General features: G+C 30.1%; 1 protein-coding gene and 1 long non-coding RNA gene across 2 annotated transcripts; both read left to right on the top strand.

Moving 5' to 3' along the window:
* Window positions 1–2,856: 2,856 nt before the first annotated feature.
* LOC136086713 (uncharacterized) lies at window positions 2,857–5,710 on the top strand. Its single transcript, XM_065809019.1, has 3 exons — window positions 2,857–3,522; window positions 3,755–3,841; window positions 3,922–5,710. Exons 1-3 carry the CDS (start codon window positions 2,992–2,994, stop codon window positions 4,627–4,629), a joined length of 1,326 nt encoding a protein of 441 aa, XP_065665091.1. The 5' UTR covers window positions 2,857–2,991; the 3' UTR covers window positions 4,630–5,710.
* A 3,586-nt stretch (window positions 5,711–9,296) lies between these two features.
* Window positions 9,297–11,426, top strand: LOC136086712 (uncharacterized). The gene is made up of 3 exons (XR_010641526.1): window positions 9,297–9,481; window positions 9,650–9,746; window positions 11,231–11,426. It is a non-coding gene; the product is annotated as an uncharacterized LOC136086712 (long non-coding RNA).
* The last annotated feature ends 10,747 nt before the right edge of the window (window positions 11,427–22,173 follow it).

Here is a 22,173-nt window from a genome sequence, read left to right as displayed (position 1 = left end):
TTGAAAGACCCCGGCCAACGTATCCAAAGATGTACACAGCTTTAACAAAATCTTTTTTTGCATACTTGTTCTAACAAGGTAGTTCAGTGATAACTATTATTTTTCATAATAATTTTTAAGAGGCTAATATATTGGGCCGAAATACATGTAAGATATTGGTAAGCCAGGACCAGGTCTGTATGTTAAGGTATGATTTGCTTTGTCACGATTATACCGACACAAACTATCTGATTCTTCTGGACAGTAAAGAAAATGTAAATTTTCATTTAAATTCCATAAAAACTTCGAAATTTAGCCAAGTTCGTCATTTAGCGCATTTATTCAAAAATCAAAGCAGTCTTTGATTATTTTATTAAATGTTAAAATATAAAATTAATTTAAACGCTATGAAATCTGCTGTAAGAGCTACACTTTATCATGTTGCTTCATCAATTGATGAAGCAACATGATAAAGTGTAGCTCTTACAGCAGATTTCATAGCGTTTAAATTAATTTTGTTTTGACTTTTTTTTGGATTGCCATAATAATTTTGGAGACGATCAATAGTTGCATCGTCAATTTTCCACGACCACTAAGACCTTTTTCTTTTTTTTTGAATTACGTAAACGTGTTCCAACTCTTTTTTGCACATGGCCAACACATTCAAGTCTATTTACAAGAACACCTTGATAAACATTTTTTACAGCATCATAACCCACGGCTGTTTCAAAGTGGAAATACGGCTTCTTGTTATTTTTTCAAAATAATTACTCAAGGGGTGTTACTAAAACTTGCATAACTTTTGAAATATTTAAGATAATTTCGTTCTGTAAAAAGAATATGAACAATAATTAAATGTTTTATATTTTAACATTTAATAAAATAATCAAAGACTGCTTTGATTTTTGAATAAATGCGCTAAATGACGAACTTGGCTAAATTTCGAAGTTTTTATGGTACTTTTTAGCAAAAATAATCGGAAAAATTGTATTTCTGTTGACTTATATGTAATATAAACATAGTTAGACCACTTTTAAAGCACATAAACTTTATTTACACTAAATGTGAACTGATACAGGCACAAAATTAGCTGGGGGAAAAAATACGCAAATTTTTTTTTTTTTAAAGATTAAAAAAAAACGTTTTTATTTGTTTTCGATTTCGGTTGTATAATGTCTTTACACTCTTTTCTGTAGAAAAATAACTAACAACTTTTTTTTATAAATAGACATAGCAATAAAGGCAATTAAAATAACTCGTTTTTGTGGTTGTCATAAATATATTTTTTTAAGTTAATATAATGGTATATGTTATATAAGTAGTAAATCATCTTTGTACATGCAATTGATAGTGTTATTTCTATTCCGTAACAAAAATACTCTTCATAATCTTGCTGACTTCTAATGTTAAATGTACTTCATGCTTCTTCAAGAGTAATGTTTAACAAATGATGCATCATTAAACAACTTATGTTTGTTCTTGTTAGTTGTTCATTCATAAACAAACAATTTCTTTACGATCAGACGGAAACAAACTGTAATGCTTATGTAGCTGCAGAGGCTTCAAATTTCTCTTTGGAAACTTTCTCTTTGGCAATCCAATTTGCCAAAGAGAAAGTTTCGCGTAACTTTGTTTACATTTATACTTTCAAAATTTGTCTCGCCGAAACAGTTGTTTCAATAAAATTCGTTAGTAAATAGCTTGGGAAGTAACGCAATAAAGTTACGTCATCGCTTAGAAATGTTAACACAAGTTTAAGCGTAAAATTAAAACAATTTGTTGCAAAACATGCCAAGTTTAAAAGCATATTGACTAACATAGCAAGAGGTACGTAAAATAGTTTTTATATTTTCATCTGCATAAAAGATTGAAATTTTAATAACTAACGTCATCCATCAAAAAATTAATATTTTACATTTAAAAGAAATAAATTTAAAAGTATAAATGCATTAAAAATTAAGCTATAGTAATAAAATCACACGGATGACGTTGGAATCTGATAGAATAGACATTCATTGATAAGTGTTCCAAATTTCAACCATCAGCCATGTAGGTATGCTAGTCAATCTCGGTTGGCCCAAGACAGGTTTTCCTTAAAAATCGCTAAAAACAGAAAAGTCATCCAAAATCATTTAAAATATTTTAACAATGTTTAATTTTATTTTGTTTAAAGTAAATATTTATTTAACCAAGAAAAATAGTTCTTGTAAATTTTTTTAATTTGAAGATTAAAGCGTTTATAGAAAAAAAAACCCATTACTTTAAAGTTATTGAATTTTTATATTTTATTTGCCAAAATTTTTATAAAACTTTTTATGCGGAAATTGTTTTTGCTAGACTCGTGACGTAAGTCCCAATTTTACATTGCGTGAAACAGCCGTGAACCTTTGCTATCTCCATCACCATAGAAATCAGTATATCAATGATTATGTTTTTCAAAGATATACTCCATATTCTGCGACCTCCCTTTGGCCCCATTCCATCAGGTAGTCCTTGGTAATTAAAAGTACATTTATGTTTATCATGCCATTTTGCATAGGCTAATGGGTTTTCTTTCTTTAGATGTTCTTTATAAAAACATGCTTTACATACCTATATTTTGAGAAAAACATATTAAAATTTAAAGTATGTAGCATTAGGGTGTGTTGATTTTTAAGGTAAAATGAACTTTTTATAATTTCGAAAAAAGAGTAGTGAAAAAATATAACTTCGCCATTTTTTAAGAAAAGTGATATTTTCAAAAATGAAATTATTTTATTGCTTGCTTGGTAAATTTTGATTCTTAATTCACTTATTTTGGTTATTTCCAATAATTCGCAAGTTTTCATTTTTTTTCTTTGAAAAGTAATTAATACGTCATAAATACGGACCAAAAGGAAAGCTCCGGAAACATTTTGACATAAAAATGTCAAAAAGAACAAGGAATGCATTATCTATTAAAATATTACAAAGCTATGTTAGCAATCTCGTGGAAAAGAACTTTATACATCTGAGCTTCCAACAGCTAGAGATATGCTAAGATATGGTATATTTTTAAGAGAAATTAATGATAAAAATGTTAGGAACTATACTGTAGATCATCTAGTTACTGATATGTTACCCGCTTTACTTGGCCAATGGTTGAAAGCAAGTACACTTTTTACATATCCTGTTATTATTCATGAAAAAACAATTTTCAAAAAACTTAAATGTTTATGGAAACCAGCTGTTGATTTTAGTATTGGACGTGGTAAAAAAGCTGAAAAAGAAAGATTTAGTTTAAAGTTTGACAATCTTGTGGACATCTTATTTTGCAAATGTAAACTAATCCTTTGTACAGAGTACAAATGTGATTCAAAATGTATGGAAAAAATTCATATAAAGTGTAAATGTAAGAGAGATGAAAAAATACCGGTTTTAGAGCTTCAGTTCATCCACTATCAGAGGACTAAAATAGGCAGTTTTGAAACTTTCCATATTGGTGGTGCAGATAGGAAAGAATCCAAAAGAATTGAAATAAAACAACAAAAACAAAGAACAATAGAAGTAAATAAAGAGGATAAGGTAACTACTTAAGTAGAAAGCTTGAACAACTACATCACATACTCAAACATATGTATGTGTATATATATATTATATTATATATATATATATATATATATATATATATATATATATATATATATATATATATATATATACATATATATATATATATATATATATATATATATATATATATATATATATATATATATATATATATATATATTTACATAAATTACTTATTTTAAAGCCAGATGAAACATTCAATCAAATAGAACAAATCGATTGCATGCACAAGAATGAATCCTTATCTCTTTTACTGCCACATATTGAGCAAGTAAGTTTAAAACTCTTAGTTGTATACAATATTAGTCTAAATACAGATTAAAAATATAAACAATTTATTTAATTTTTCAGGATTATGAGTATAGTGAAAATGTTCAAGGAATTTATATAAACAGCTGCTCTTCATCATTTAAAGATGGCAGTGGTCAGAAAACAATCCAAAGTGATAATCAAACTCAGTGTAAATTTTCTCTGAATCATGTTCTGAATCTGAAAACATGTTCAATTTATAATACCATGAGTATTGAAAATATTGCTCTGGCCAGTATGAGACACCATACAAGTTTAAGAGAAACTGCTGAAATAGCTACAGCAACTTTGATAGATGCAAAGATTATAAGCAAGAGTGATTGCCATCTTATTATAGATCATAACAAGGTAAAAAGGGCTCAGGAAAAATTTGCAAAAAAATTAAACAATCAGTTTGAGGTAGACCTAGAAAAAAACCCTGTGTCATGTCTTTTTTTTGACGGGAGAGTAGATGCCACAAAAATGTTTATAGAGGTAAATAAAAGAAGTTTTCCTAGTCTGATTAAAGAAGAACATTACTCTTTTGTAAAAGACCCTGGTGGTGACTATCTTTTTCATTTTGTTTCAGATATGACCAATAATAAAAAGAAAGCTGAAGTTATTGCAGATCACATAGTTGACTGGTTAAACAGGAAAAATCAAAATCAAAACCTCATGGCTATTAGAGGAGATAGCACAAATGTCAATACTGGTTGGGCGGGCGGAGTCATGCAATGGGTAGAAAAAAAATTAAATAGAAGATTAGTTTGAATTGTTTGTGATCTACATACTGGAGAATTAGGGTTAAGACATTTAATTGAACATTTAGATGGTCCAATGTTTTCTCATAATAAATGGTCAGGACCACTTGGGAAAATGCTTAACACAGCAACTGGGATTGAAATCAATACCAACTATGTTAAAATAAATTTAGGCCCTTTGATTTATCTCTGTCAGAGGATTGTAAAGGATTTAAGCACTGGCCAAAGTTATGCTTATCAAACTTGTCAAGCAATAAAGACTGGAGATCTGCCTATCAAGTTAGCAATGCTGGAAATTGGACCAGTCTGTCACAGTAGATGGCTAACAACAGCACTTCGATTTTGCAGAATTTGGGTGTCTAATCATGGCCTTACTGGTACAAATCTAGATAATTTAGAAATAGTTGTAAATTTTATTGTTAGTGTTTATATACCTAACTGGTTTAATATAAAAGTTCATTCAAGTTGGGTTGAAGGACCTAGACATGTCTTGTATCAACTATAGTTACTTAGAACTTAGAGTAACAATGCTTTAGATATCGTTATGCCAACAATTAAACGATCAGCGTGGTATGCACATTCTAAAGCAATTTTACAATCTATGCTTTGCAGCATAAAAATGCAGAAGAAAGAAAAGAAGCTGTAAACAGAATTCTTACTATACGAGGAATAGGAGATGAGGTAACTCAAGTTGGAGATGGTAGTCTCAGAGTAAGAAAAACACCAGAAATAAATCCTAATGCTAAGCAGCTATCAGACATGGAATTTAAGTGTTACTGAGCCTCCACTTACCTGCCCTCTTACATCTGCCACAATCAAAGAGTTTTTAAACTATCCTATGGAAGTTCCTCACTGGAACTCTCATACGCAGTCAGTTGAAAGATGTGTCAAATTGGTAACTGAAGCTGCAAGCCATGTTTACACACATGAGCGAAGAGAATCATATATACGTGCTCAGCTTGTAGATAGACATTTAATGTCACGAAATAGAAGCAAAAAAGATATGGCAACCCTCGTAAAAACTGTAGGGAAGTAGATAAAGACTTTCAAAAATGTTTAAATAGCTAAAAACTTCGACCTTTATTGTTATAGATACTTTTTCATTTTTTTACTCTTTTCCTACGCCTATGCATGGTGTATGACGTACACCATGTGAATTGATAAAAAAAGTTATCAGCGCTATTCCATAAGCAAATTTAAATATAATGACTAATGTCTAAAACAACCAAAAATGTGAAATATTAAAATCAAAATTTACCGAGCTAGCACTTATTAGAATTTGGTTTTGAAAGTTTTCCTGTAGTTAACTAATTGTAAACTTACATTTTTTCACTACTCTTTTTTAATATTAAAAAAAAAAAAAATCGACACACCCTAATGTAGCATCAAATAGAATTTATTTCAAAAAATACTAATCTTTCTAGTATGTAATATATATATATATATATATATATATATATATATATATATATATATATATATATATATATATATATATGTATATATATATATATATATATATATATATATATATATATATATATATATATATATATATATATATATATATATATGTATTGTATATACATATATATCAAATTAGGTGGGCGTTTATATACACACACAAACATATAAATGCATATATGCATATATGCAAACCTAGAAAAAAAAAATCAAACTGTATACTTAACTTGTTCATAGCTTCAACATCTATTACTTTGCCTGTTTCCATCGAAATAACAGAAACAACACCATTGTTTGAAGAATAACCTCGTCGCTGCCAAGTGCCATCACATGATACTGGGCATATCAATAACATTGGGCACATGGTCTGTAATAGAATTTAAAATAAGATTACTCTTCAAGTCTTTTAATTCTTGAGCAGCACCCATCATAGTGTCTTTAGCTACAGATTTTACTGCATTAGTTAGTTTTATAACAATTTTATTATAATTATTAGCAGTCATTGGAATAGGCATTTCATTAATCAAATAAATCTTGAGAATCCAAAATAGCCTTGACCACATGATCTCATAGCATATACAGCCCTAGTACTAATATCAAAACTTTTTTGTATATTCATTATTGAGGTGTAAAATTCTCCTGAATAGTCACATACACAGCAGTTAACATAAAGACAAGAGGCAAGACCTTTTCTCTTGTTTTCATTTTCAGAGAAAAACAACTTAGATAACATTCATTTAGGAAATCTAAAGGTAGAAACTACAGAATTTAGTATTTCTAAATCTATAAAACGGTATCCAGAAATCATATTACTAGATAACTTTGGTCTTGATGACGAAATATTTTTTATTTTTCTAGCAGAAGCACATATTTCATCAGAATTAATTAAGTTAAAATCAACTGGTTTCTCCATATTTACATTTACATCACTTACAACACTTGTAGTAACATTAATATGTTCATATCTACAATATTCGATTTCATATTTACATCCATATCAACATTATTTACAACTAAGTTCTTTTTTACATTAAATATTTTTTTCCTTTTGTTATTTTTAGTTCTTTGTCTCTGCAAGCCTTAGCCATTGTTGAAGATTTATGATATATTTATGTGCTTTCCAGTAACTGTTTTTATACTAAAGTTGTTTTGAACAATGGAAAATACAATTTACTTGATAAGATATATTTTTCATATAAAAAATAGGATTTTGGACTATTTTTTAGTAAAGGTAAAAAATAGTATAGTTGCTATAGCGGTTAAGGAAGCTTAAAATACTAGGTTTCAATAAAATCTATTTTAATGAAGATCTATAGCGAATTTTCAAAAACAGTTTTCAGATTGTGAATCTCTGATAAATTTTGCATAAAACAAGAAAATAATTTTTGTTTTCAAAAATTTCATATTTCTGAGGAGTTTTCCACCTTAAACGGTATAATTACTCAATAAAAACTAGCTTAGACATAAGTACCCCCCTCCAACAATGGGCAGAATAACTTCAAAAGAAAAAAACTATTTGTAAAACTGTATCTATAAAATTGTATATTGATTCAAAGAAATTTTATCAATCAAAACTCAAGAAATACAAATAAAAGTATTAACAAAATTTGATAAAAAGTATTAACTTGTTCACTTGTTACCCAGTCGGCATATCTAGTATTGTAAATACTTGGAGTATTGATCACGTATAACATACCGCCATTGATACCAGAAAAATACGCATTTAGTTTTAAGTTTCGAATTCGAGTTCAATACCACTTATTTATCAAAAATACGTATTTATAATATTTGATCGAAATCGGATATGATATCGAACCTGATTTTGATCAAATATTAACAAAAAATGGAAAAACGAAAATCTTTGCTTTTAAAGCGCATGCTTAAACTGAAATTGCGAAAACAAAATTTAAATTAAAAAGGTTTCTCTTGAGAAATTTAGTAAATTATCTCCAGTACAGTTACAGTACTTTATTGCACTAAAAGAGTTACTAAAACTTTATCATAAAAATATTTAATACTACTTTTAAATTTGTTAATTTAGTTTAATGAAGTCCTAAATTAATATAATTCAAATATACGTTAAATCCTATCATTTCATACCTTGCTTATTTTATTCTGTTGATTATTATTTTATTATTATTATTTCTGTTATGCTATTACCTTTTTTGTTCTGTTTTAGAAAAGTTAGAAAAATAAGTTAAAATTTTGAGCCAACACTGACATTTTAATTGTTGCTAAACGTTAAATTTTGTTATTAGGATTGCAGTTCTTTTATCTGTTTTTTTGTTCTTTATTCAATAAGTATTTGATTTAAATTAAATATGATTATAATTTGATATTTTATTACGAGATATATGTCTTTATATATAAATTAATATGAATCTTTTAATCTCTTAATATGAATTTTTAGATTTTTTCATGTTATTTTTAAATTTTTTGTTCACTCAATTCAATTTATATATGTTTGTAGTTTGCATATATGTTTATATTATGTTCAAAATTAAAATGTTTTTGATAAATATATGTATGTGGTAATATGTGTTGTATAATTGTTTTCTAAATGTATTTTTAAAATAGTGTAAAATGTATCTATTGTGTATATAAATATTATAAGAAGTGTTTATATATGTTATATAAATTTAAATAAATATATTGTGTTTTATAGTTAGTATATATGCTTATATTATGTTGTTTCCATGACATGGAAACAACATAGTATAAACATATATACTAACTATAAAACACAATATATTTATTTAAATTTATATAACATATAAACACTTCTTATAATATTTATGGATCATGTTTTCAAAGTGTGTGACTTGGCAAATGTGTTGAGCAAGATTTTGCATAAAGTTGTTATTTATGTTACTAATGTTGTTACATTTGGCTTACCTTTATGTTGGTGTCTATTGTTAAAAATTATAAGTGGTTTTATTATTGAAAGTCACTGCTTTTAATCATTCACTAAAAGCCACTCAAGAAAAATCATTTTGCCATATATATATATTTTGTTTATATCTTAATTTGAATTTTTAGAACCATGACGTACCAACATGAATTGTTTTCTAAAAGCTAACATGAAATAACAATATTTAACAACTACTACTCTCTTATCATGACATCTTATCTCTATCTGATATTTTGATTTGTGATTCATATATGATGTTTTTTTTTATATTTACTTATCCATTACATTTTTTCATGTCAGATTTATCATATGATGGATTTATGCAATATAAGAGAACAAATATATGTAAATCTTTATGAATTTTTTAAAAACATCTGCTAATAATTAGTCCAGTCAACGTTCAAACTTCAATTTTGCATATGTCATCTTTAAGTAGTTTCTAGGCTTTTCTAAATGTGTTTCTTATTCACATGGTTTTACAAGCAAGGTATGCAAGCAAATTTGAGCTGAAAATTTTTTTTTTTAAATTTAATTTGTTTAAATATAGTAGTTTTAACAAATAAATGTTTGTTTGTTCTTTGTTTTTTTACTTATTTGTTTTCAGATTCTTAAGAACTTGGCAACTTATCTAAGTAAGTTTTTTTTTTCTTTTTAGTGCAATTGGAAAGAGCTGAAAGTTATTTTTTAGAGCAATTGAAAAGAACTGAAGTGTTGTTTAGTTACTTCACACGGTATAACTGATCCTGATTTGAGTAAGTTTACTATTTTGTTTTATTTTATATTGGATTTATTTGAGATTTGGTTTATGTTATATTAGATATATATTTTATGTATTTAACATGGAAAACTGACTGTAATTTGTTGACACAAAAGTTTATAAACATAAATCTGCCAATCTTTCAGTATATTTTATATTTCTCTGTATCTATATAAATATTCTTTCTTAGAAAAAATAACAGACTAGAAAAAATAAATAAATTCCTTTTGAAAGTAGTTGAAAAAACGATGATGTTTTTCCATATTTCATTGTGTAAAGTGTAATACCACTTTTTAAAGGTATGTGAATAGATATATAGGGGAACATGGGGCAAGATGACAACTGTTTCGAAAAACGCCTGTATCTTAGTCTGTCCCAAAAATTAAAACTTACCTTTAGCTGGTGATGTAGCGATGTAATAAATCAAGTCAAACAAGGATAAAAAAATTTTTTCTCAATGTCAGAAAAACTTTTTTAATACTTAGCTTTCGTCACAAAAATAATATTTAAAAAGAAACCATTGATAAATCTAGTAAAATTAATCTACTTCTCTTTCAGCTAAAATCAACTGTTATATTTAGTTTTGCTTAAGAGATAACTGTAGGTCGTCATCTTGCCCCATTTGTCATTTTACCCCATGTTCCCCTATATATATATATATAATATATATATATATATATATATATATATATATATATATATATATATATATATATATATATTTAAATAATTAATTTAGAGTAAAATATACTGATTGACATTGCTTCATTTTTTTATACAAGGTGGTGCATTTATTATTTTTGTGCATTAAGGTAAAAATAATTTTGTGCAATGTAGTCTAGATTCTTTTTTAATTAAAAATAATTGATGTAAATAAATGTTGTTTAATATTTTTGATAAACGACTAATGTATGTAAACATATAAAAAGATATGGATTTCAATAAATCTTAAGTTTAAATAAAGTCTTTAATTAGAAAAGATCACAATTTGTAAGATTCTTTTACGTTCATTTATTCAGTTGCAGCAATAGTAAGATTACTGTTAATATGTTTAATGATAATAGTTAAATTGAAATAGATAGTATTAGGCTCAACGAAGTTATTAATGTAAAGGCTTATAGGCAACTTGAAAATAGTAGTCAAATGAAAAAAATAGATAATTTCTAAGAAATATTTTACGATTTGCTTGCTATTTTATGGTATAATTGTTTAAATTGTTTAACTATAATTGTCTCACGATTGTTCAAATATTGTAATTAATAAAATCTTTTCAGTCCAAGTATTTAAGTTAATAAAATATTTTATTAAGTTGTGGTGTTATTTGCCAGTGTTACTACATTGTGTTGCCTAGCCTTTTTATAATCTTTTTTAATTATTCTGTAGTCACGGAATATATATTTTCTGTTATTATTATCCTAATTCTACTAACAATAAAATGCAAATTGTACTTTTGTAATTAAAAATTGTAATTTTTTTTAGGTATTTGCAGGCTTTACTTGACTTAGCGTTTCTGGTACCTGTGTTGTGACAGATTTTAAAAAGAACTCAACTGATGTTAATGCGGTCTTCGTCGTTCACTATAAGCAATGACGTTGCTGATAGGGAGTCAAAGTTAAAATATTTATAGATAAATTTGTATTTAATTTTTTAGATAATATATCAAGTTGTTAATGTGTTTTTATTGTTATTAATGATTTAATAACTCATAACCCGTATTACGGGTTGCTTACTGCTAGTCATTACCATTATGTTATGAATTCATATTAGTTAATAAAATTGTATTGAATATTCTCTGGTTATCGTGTTTTATACGTGTTTAAATGCGAGTTTGATACTTAGTAGGCGTCGTATTGTATACCTGTCTTTATACGCATCTGATGTCTATTTTTAATGCGCGTTTGACACTATAAAATGGCTAACAAATATTCGTAAATAATGCGTATTCTGGAAAGTTTTAAATGCGCATGTAATACCAGGAAAATATCGTATTGAATATTCTCTGGTTATCGTGTTTTATACGTGTTTACAAGAGTTTCAAATGCGTGTTTGATACTCAGAAGGCGTCGTATTGTATACCTGTCTTTATACGCATCTAATGCGTATTTCTAATGCGTATTCGACACGATAAAATGGCTAACATGCATACCACATCGATACGTATTTAAACGAGTTTCTAATGCGCATTTACAACTAAATTTGCCGACTGGGTAATAACAAAATCAATAAGTCTTGATTGCTTTTTTATTTCTCTATCCTGTTGCAGTCTTAATCTCTTTTCCTTTGCCTCAAGTTGCTTCAGTTTTGTTAGTTTTGTAGCTTCAACCTTTTCCTCTTTCTTTTTTAGATCATTTAACTTGGCTTGCATAGCTTCAGGAGAAGTTAGAACAAAATACTTTTGTTTAGTATTTCTATTGTTTTTTGACTTATCGACAACAAAATTTGGGTAAGAGAGAACATCATGATCATTGTCAATGGTACTTTTCAATGAACTTGTTTTAATAGATATTGGATTAGAACAATCAACACTAGTATTTTGTATAGAGACAGAGTGAATATCTGTTTCTATTGATAAAGGAATTGTTTCAACAGCTTCTTTTAATGAGAGATCAAAAGAAACATTACTGATTGCATTCTGGTTTATAGTCTTTGTATGCTAAATACAAATTATCAGAAATATCAAAACCATTTTGATAACAGAAATTAAAAGCATTCAAATGTTCTGGAGTTAAACAACTATTCCATAACATTATTGCTGTATCATTATCCAGTTTATCTAAATCTACATTCAGAATTTCTGATTCAGACACGATACCTATAGTTTCACTTGTATCAACGTCATCGATAAAAGTACAATTTGAATTGGGATCCCCATTTTTTTAAAAGTTTTGTTTAGTGATATTCCAGATTAATAATTTATGGTATCATTTTTAAAGAAATCAAAGCTTGATTTAAGCAAATTCTCATTCCCTATTAACTTGTCAGAGTAAAGTGAATTGGGCAAGTAGGCCTCATATGGAATTGCAGAAGGATTATAGGGAAATATATCACATAATTGAAAACCAGAAATAATGTTAGCAGCAGTTAATGCATGATCCCAAGCTTTCTTGAACAATCCTCAGAAGTTTGACTTATTCATTGTAACAGAGTATTCATTAAATCACTACAACAAGTATTGTAATAAGTCTTCATGGGACCAAATACAGTACTGTCTAATGGCTGCAACAAGTGAGAGCAATGTGTTGGCATCTCAACAATTTCAATATTGTTGTCAATAGCAACTGATAATAACTCAAATGAATTGTCAGAATCACGGCCATCAACTATTAATACCTGTGGTCTGTTAATTCCAATGTTTGGCAAAAATGTATTTGTAAACCAAAGATATGCTATTCCTTGTTTTGTCCATCCAGTCTCACTAACACTCCATTTTGAACCAACTGGTGCATCACTTCTATTAAAAGCTTGAAGTAATTTTATTTTTTTACCTTTGGTATTAGATGTGGTGGAATAGTTTTACCAGCTGCATTCACAGCAGCAATAACAGTGATGATTTCTCTTTTTCCTGAAGTGCGAGGTTAAAGATGTTTGGCACCCTGTGCTGCAACAATGGGTGGTTTAAAGTCTAATTGAAGTCCAGTCTCATCCATATTCCAAATTAAAGTAGGCATAACATAAGTACCCAACTTATTAAAAACTTGTTGAAGTGCTAAAAAATATTTGGAAACTTTATGGATTGACGTGTATTGATGTCGAGCAGATGATGTTCCTTCAGGTTTTCTTAAAACCATATTTTTATGGCGTTGTTTAAATAATCGCCATCATTTTTCTGATGGGGTATCATGTTTAAACTTTATCTTGTATTTCTTACTAAGCTGTGAGACATATTTCATAAATTGTCTTTTTCCAAATCCATTACTGCTATGTGCTCTAGATGTGGCATAATTAACTAACTTTTTTTCTACATAATTTGGTAACTTTGGTGGAGGTCCAGGTCTAACTCCAATTACGGAGTCTCCTCTAAGATATTTTCTTAGTGTTGCTCTGGGAATATTATATTGAATAATATATAAGTATGTATATTAATATATTTAACATGCTTATATTAATCGAATTAAATATAAGCATGTTAAATATATTAACATACATGCGTACAAATATATATATATATATATATATATATATATATATATATATATATATATATATATATATATATATATATATATATATATATATATATATATATATATATATATATTTATATATACACACATATATAAATAATAATAATAATAATAATAATAATACTAATAATAATAATAACAATTTATATCATTAAAGAATAGAGCATCACTACCTAAAGTAAGCCTAATACTTAGGTTACAATACTTTGCTTCTTTATTAGTCTGAGTTTTTCAAATATATTTTTTTTATTATTTTGTTTTGCAACAAGACTGTTGCAAAACAAAACTTCTACCTTACAAATGAAAGAAATAATTATTTGAATACCTAAGTGAGTAAATTAAATAAATTTCTTAATATCATGCTTGTGTCAATAAAAGTTTACAATAAAAATAAAAACAAACAAAGTAATGGCTACAATATGGTACATTATGTGGACAATAATTGGGCAATGTGAGTGTTGCTATACAAAGCCTTTTAAAATTCTAAAACTTATTATTTGTAGCTTAACAAAGTGTTTAAAAGATAAATATATGACTTAAATTTTAAAATAAATCTACTTAAATAACTGAACCTAAAAAATGCCTCCCCAAAAAAAACGAATTCTTCAACATAATATAAATATTCTATTTATAAACTATTGCTAAAAATATATATTGCATATTATTTATAGTACAAATAGCTGAAGAAAAAATCCAAATATTTGATCAACCTGTTTAAAAAATCTTTGAAAACAGCCCTCAAAAAAGCGGCTCTTAATAGGACGTGGCCACTAATAGGTCGGTTTGCCCTATTAGTTTATTTCCGGGTTACTTAACTTAGTGAAATACCCCATTCATAAACTCATTTCCGATCAGAAAGATAAAATTTGAATACAAAAGTGAAACTAAACTTTGAAGCATTTTTTTATGAATTGTAATTCTTAGTTAAAACTTTTTAATATACAGGCTCATATAACACATTTAAATAAGTTAAAACGTTTATGAATTATCTTTAATTTATTAAGAACATTTGACTTGCATTTTTAACTTTTAAATTCTATGCATCGGCTTCAGCTTTTGCCCTTCTTACAATTAGCGGGCTGTATTTAGTAACAAATATAAAGAGGCTTCACTTTTCTTTCAGTAAAATACCGCAAGTAAGACATCTAGTTAATAAAATATATCAATATGAAGGGAAAAGGGTGGCCAGCAACTAGAGATAGGAAATATACCGAATACGATACCTTATATACCTTATTTACGACCAAACTGATGCGAACTTCAAAATATTTAGGAACAAACCAAACAAACTATTCCTACCCTATCCATTCAGGTCAGATCAGCTTATCCTGCTACTGGTAACATGTAACCCAGTACAATCTGCTTCATGTCCTGTTGCCTTGTAGGATACGCCTTTTTAGGCAAAGGCTAGGAGATGCCAACTTCAACTTAAAACACCCCCTGCTTTAGGGCTCTTGGTTGAGTAAAGGCTAGAGATGGTGTCTCGATAACATTCATCTTGGGCAGATGGTAAATGCATCCAGCTACTGTTTTGTAGAAGGCCTCCTAAACAAACAGATTTTATCTATTGATCAGCCTCGCACCCCTTCATCAGCTATTAGGCTATCGCAGATGTATTTTTTTACATTGATTCCAGTTTAGGATGTTGAATGCTGGATCTTCTTGACTCAATGCATGGGTTTTGCTTGTGTCTCTGTTTTTATGACTAGGCAACTCATGCTGTTTTATGCCATTATCTTTTAATGAAGGTACAACTCTTAAACTCAGTTTTATGGTTCTTTGGCCGGCTGGTAGTCAGGTTTCCCGAACTCTGTGGTAGCTCTCAGAGAGGCTGATTCCATCAACAGCTGAAAAATATCAAAGTATTGACTGTGCCATGTTGCGCATGGATGGTGTCCCTGTTTTTACTTTTGGTGTGCATTGCCGAGGTCACACTTGGAGCCCTTTGTTACGTTTAGGGTTTATTATTAGTAATGTGGCAATTGCATGGGCATATTGAACAGTGTTCTGAGTACTATCTATGCTTTAAGTCAAGCTCTTCAACAAATTTAAAAATGAATAAAGAACCAAAAACTATAAAACACAAAAAACCATTATCATCACCAAGTTCTCTAAACCTACCATTCACTAATATTCGTGGTCTTCGAAGTAACATTTTAACACACCAGACCTACTTGCTCTTTGTGAGACTAATTTAAGTTCAGCTGTATCATCTTGCGATCTTAGTGTTGATGACTATCTTCCCTTAATTCGTAAAGACTCCAATAGTCACATGCTTGGCCTGTGCATTTACATTCGTAAGAGTTCACCCATTAGTCGAAAAACTAGGTTTGAATCCACAGACTATTCTTTTATGTGCTTTCGTTTAGCACCACTTCACTCTATTGCCTTTCTCTTTGTTCTATATCGCTCTACTTCATCTCAAGACTGCACCCTTTTTGATGTTATTTATGATCATATTGATCAAGCCCTCTCCCTTTCTCCATCAGGTTATATTGTTGTGTAGGTGACTTTAATGCTCATCGAATGGCTTGGATCTATTGTCATGGATTCTGCAGACATTAAAGTCCACAACTTTTGTCTTTCTCATCCCTAATTCAAATAGTCAACTTTCCAAATTTTTAACTTGCTTTTCAGACAATCCGAATCATTTACTTTCTCTACTCGTCTTATTTCTGATACTAGTCAGTGCTCAGCTTCTCCACATTCACCATTAGCTGCTTCTGATCACAGTTTGATCTCTCTAAAACTAATATCTCATTCTTCTTCATCACCTGAATCCCCCTATTATCGTACCTCTTACAATTACCTTAAAGCTGACTGGGATTCTTTCCACGATTTTCTTTGTGATGACCTTTGGGTAGAAATCTTTTGTCTTCCTGTCGACAATTGTGCTTCTTACATAACTTTGTGGATTCAGGCTGGCATGGAATCTTTTATTCCCTCTCGACAATTCCAGGTCAAGCCTCACTCTCCTCCATGGTTTTCCTCACACTGTGCTGCTGCGATTGCCAATCGAAACCGTTACTTCCATGTTTATCAGCAAAACGAATCTTCAGAAAACAGACGTCTGTTTATTACTGCGAGAAACTATTGTAAAGTTTTGTCTAACACCAAAGCCCGCTATTTTCAGGTCATGAAATCTCATCTCATAAGTTAGGCTTTCGTGACTTCTGGAGAATCTTTAATAGTATTAATAATAAGGACAAATCTTTGTTTCCACCTCTCTTGTATGGTTCAGACTTTGTCACCTCACTTAAAGACAAAGCTGAGTTGTTTGGTAAGAACTTTTTATCAATATCATCTCTTGATTCCATTAGTTGCGTTCTACCTGATATTGCCAACAAACAGGTTGATCCATTGCTTGACATTCGTATCACTCCAGCTTCTGTATCTAAAACCATCCAGCTTTCTGTATCTTAGACTCTTCTTCAGCTTGTGGCCCGGACAACATACCTGTTATTGTCTTGCAGAAGTGTTCTCCGGAGCTGTCGTCTATACTCTCAAAACTATTAGACAAGTGCTTATCAGAGTCTTGTTTCCAGCCTGCTGGAAAGCGGCATTTGTTATCTCTATTTTCAAAAATTCCGGAGCGCGATCTGAATTGTCTGACTACCGTCCCATTAATCTTCTTCCCATCATAAGCAAGGTTTTTGAATCTTTAATTAACAAACACTTAATTTTTTATCTGAATCTAATAACCTACTTTCTGACCATTAATATGGATTTCGATCTTCTCATTCTACAGCTGGTTTGCTAACAGTAATAACCGATAGGTTTTATTGTTCATTAGATAAAGGTGGAGTGGTTAAGGCCATTGCTCTTGACATTTCTAAAGCTTTTGATAAAGTTTAGCATGCTGGTCTTCTCCATAAGCTTTCTTCTTATGTTGTATCTGGTAAAAATTTAAGATTATTAAATCCTTCCTTTCGAATCATAGTATAAAAGTTGTCCTCAATGGACAGCACTCTTCTTCTTATTCTGTAACTTCAGGGGTTCCTCAAGATTCTATTTTTGGCCCTATACCTTTTTTTAATTTACATTAAGGATCTTCCAGATATTCTCACATCTAAGGTGGCGTTGTTTGCTGATAATACTACCATTTATTCCAGTCGTGATAAGAAGTCAATACTCTTTGTTTGCTTGGAGAGGGCATTTGAGCTTAAAAAGGATCTCACTTTTGCTACAGCATGGGGCTCAAAGTGGCTGGTGAACTTCAATACAGATAAAACTCAATTTTTGTTAGCTAATCGTTATCGCAATAATTTAGATCTTCCTGTATTTATGAACGGTAATGTTCTCGATGAGTCATCTACCCTTCATCTTCTAGGATTAACTCTTACTTCCAATCTTTCTTGGAAACCATGTATCAATTCTGTTGAAAAATTAGCATCTGCTAAGGTTGCATCTCTTTATCGAGCTCGACACTTTCTTTCTTCGGATTCTATTCTCTATCTCTATAAATCTCAAATCCGGCCTTGAATGGAATACTGTTGCCATATCTGAGGCGGTTCTTCTAATGGTGTCCTTTCTCTTTCAGACAAGATGCAAAAACGCATTGTAAACATAGTTGGACCTGCTCTTGCAGCCAACCTTCAACCATTATCACATCGTCGTAAGTTGCTTCTCTTTCTCTTTTCTACAAATACTATAATGGGAACTGCTCTAAAGAGCTGGCGTCTCTTGTGTCATCTACTAAAATTCATTTTCGTGTTACTCGTCATTCAATTAAGTCTCATCCTTGTTCTATGACTGTTCCTAAGTGCTCCAAAAACGCTTATTCGTCTAGTTTTTTCCTCGAACATCAGTTCTTTGGAATTCGCTTCCTTCATCTTGCTTCACTGATTCATACAATTTGCAATCCTTTAAGTCGTCTGTCTCTTCAATCTTCATCATTTCTCCTCCAGTAATTTCCAACTTTAATTAGTGGTTGCTTGCAGCCTTGTTGGAAGCAAAGATGTTTAAAAGAAAAAAAATTGGTTTCGTCCAAAACTATAGCATCGGCTGAGGTTATATTACAACTGGCAAAAAATATATTATGAAAAGCTTGTGCATAGGTGGCGCTGAAAATGTTTATCAAAATAATAGCAAAACGGATTGGATGGAGTCAAAACAATTTCTTTTTTTTTAATTCATTTATTTAGCCGTACAAATATTTAAGAACAAGTTCTTTGTTGCATAATATATATAAAGAAGACAGGTTTGTCTTACCACCTAGTCCCTTATTTTTTCTAGACATTTATATAAATACGTTGTAACTATAATTAAAATTTTTTTTTTTTCAATTTTTATTTTAGGTGCCCGGAGAAGTCCTAACGGTCTTGTCACAGAGCACCGCGGAAGTGCATTTAACCAGGAAGTTCACGCCTCCTTCCATACCGTGACGCGAAAGTTTGTCCAGAGCTCGTTTCGAACCTGGATCTCCTGCTTATAAAGCAAGCGCTCTAACCACTGCGCCACGGCCGCACAAACTCATTCATATACACAAAGTTATGGGTGAATAAATAATAATTACATGCATCTGGAATTAAATTAATTAACACATTTACATACACAAGATTTTTTTTTTTTCTTTTTCTCTCCATTTTTTGCCGTATAAAAATATAAATACAACCAATATTTCCAATATACAGATTTTTTTTTTTTAAATTAATTAAGATTAAATACTAAAATTATTAATAAAATCCCGAATCGAGAAGAAATTGAACCTTTCCAATTATAATATATATATATATATATATATATATATATATATATATATATATATATATATATATATATATATATATATATATATATATATATACATATATACATATATAGTATCAAACAAAACGAGTGCAACCAAATAATGCTAATTTAGTTTCTTTATATAAAAGTGCTGCATTTTTTCAATTGAGAGAAATAACTATGTAACTGTTTAGAGACAAAGTTCTTCAAGTTTTATTCATCACAAAGTTCATTATTTGTACGCGAAAATTAATAAATTAATCAAAAGTATTAAAAAAAGTTGATTTCCTTCTGGACAAAACAAGTGCAACTCGACAAAATGTTGACCAAGCTGTATTTCGCTATCAATATTTCGTGGCGAATCCTTTGTTGTTGATCACAGCCTTGCATCTTCGAGGCATAGATTCGATCAGGTTATCAATGAAACTTTGTGGAATCGCTGCCTAGGCCTTTTGGATTTGTTCGAACAGTTGATCCTTATTACGAATATCTTCACGATTAATTCTGCGGTTGACGATCTCCCACAGGTTCTCGATAGAGTTGAGATCCGGAGATTGAGGCAGCCAATCCATCACCGATAGGTGGTTGTCTTGAAACCACTGCTTGACTACTTTTGCAGTGTGTTTCGGATCGTTTTCTTGCTGAAAAACCCAGTTTATTGGCATATTCCATTCAGCATGAGATAACATAACATCTTTCAGGATATTTTTATACATGAAACGGTCCATTATTCCATCGTTTCGATGTATTAGACCCTAGACCGTTAGCAGAAAAACACCCCCAGACCATTACATTGCCTCCACCATGCTTCACGGTCTTATGACAGTAACATAAATCGAGGCGTTTTCCGGCCGGTCGACGTACACGGCAAATGCCATCGTTCCGAATGATGTTGAACTTCGATTCATCACTGAACAGGACAGTTCACCATTTCTGCACCTTCCAGTCAATATGAGATGTAGCAAACAGGAGTCTTTTCTTTTGGTTTTTTAGTGAAATCAGCGGTTTCTTTGCAGGGCGTCGAGAAAACAATCCGGCTTCAACAGCACGTTGTCTGATTGTTCGGTCCGATACAGACAGCTCTAATTGTTTTTGTATCTCGACTAATGATATCCAGGGATCCTTCTTGACGTATCTGACAATCATAGAATTGTCTCTAGAAGTGGTGAAACGCGGTCTTCCACCTTTGTTATCTGCTGCCAACTTCCCCGTAGAACGATATTTGGAACATAGTCTTGATACGGTCCATTTTTTCACGCGATATTTATCACAAATACTTTTTTGTGACATTCCACTTACGTAATCGCCAATAATTTCCTTTCTTAGTTCCAATCCAAGACTGTCGGGAGCCATTTTTGCAATTGAAGTCATAAAAATAATAAAAATAAATAATCACGCTTCTCAAGGCTTACCGCGTTACGTTTACCTTGTGATGATACAATAATGCTCTGTGGAACACAACGTCTTGGTTGGATGTGGACTGTATTGATGTAATGAAACACTTGTTGTATTTCACTTCTTGTATTGATGTTCTTCGATAAAACACTTTGATAAAACTCACTTCGATAAACTTTCTTGATAATACTGATTGATTGACTTCCATATACTGACTGAACTACATGTCGGTTTACATGTCTCTTATTTAGTAAAATGAACCTGTGTGAACCTGTTCTGGAAGATTCTAGATGCTTCTTTTCGATGCTTCTGGAAGCTTCTGGATGCGTCTGGATGCTTCTGAGTGTTTCTGGATATTTCTGGATGCTACTAGATGCTCCCAGATGCTTCTTCTGGAAACTTCTGGAAGCTTCTGTATGCTTCTGGAAACTTTTGGAAACTTCTGGATACTTCCTTTAATTATTAAAAAACTTCCGTGTCGTTGACACGGACCAGACTTAAGAAAATGAAACAAACCAAAAAAGTTGCACTTGTTTTGTCTGCTGCAAAATGGCACTTGTCAACGAAATTCTGCCTGTGTGCTGTCACCTGTCAGCTGATTGCTCATGTCATGGCATGCTATGACTCTAGACTCCTGAACTGTTTGCTGTGGTAGTATAGTTCGTTATGTTTTTGAGACATGTAAAATTAGGAACACTTTTTAGCATTGCTCGATGTTGGTTGCAAATGTTTTGTCCAATACTGTAGATTATGCGAGAGCAAATGATAATTACTTGTATCCGGAAATAAGTTTTTTTTGTTTGTTTGTTTCTGTCTCATTTTGAATTTTTCTTTAGATATTCTTTTGTAGATATTATAGATACTTAATGTTATGCAATATTCAATATTATTAATATTATACAATTTTTTGCATAATATTATTCAGCGTCAAATTAGCACAAAATAGTGCTTATACAACTTTTATTTTATTTGCAAAACTAAGTTTGCTATTTTCTCATTTTTTTGGTTAGATTTCAATTTAAAAGCTAAAATAATTGTAAATAAATTTTTGAATTATTTTTTTTATCGTTTGATTTGTATTGTGTTAATTTAATACTGTTAAAGTTTGTTTAT

This window comes from Hydra vulgaris, chromosome 11 (genome assembly GCF_038396675.1).
Source record: "Hydra vulgaris chromosome 11, alternate assembly HydraT2T_AEP".
Lineage (NCBI taxonomy): Eukaryota > Metazoa > Cnidaria > Hydrozoa > Anthoathecata > Hydridae > Hydra > Hydra vulgaris.
This window is presented reverse-complemented; position numbering and strand designations above follow the sequence as displayed.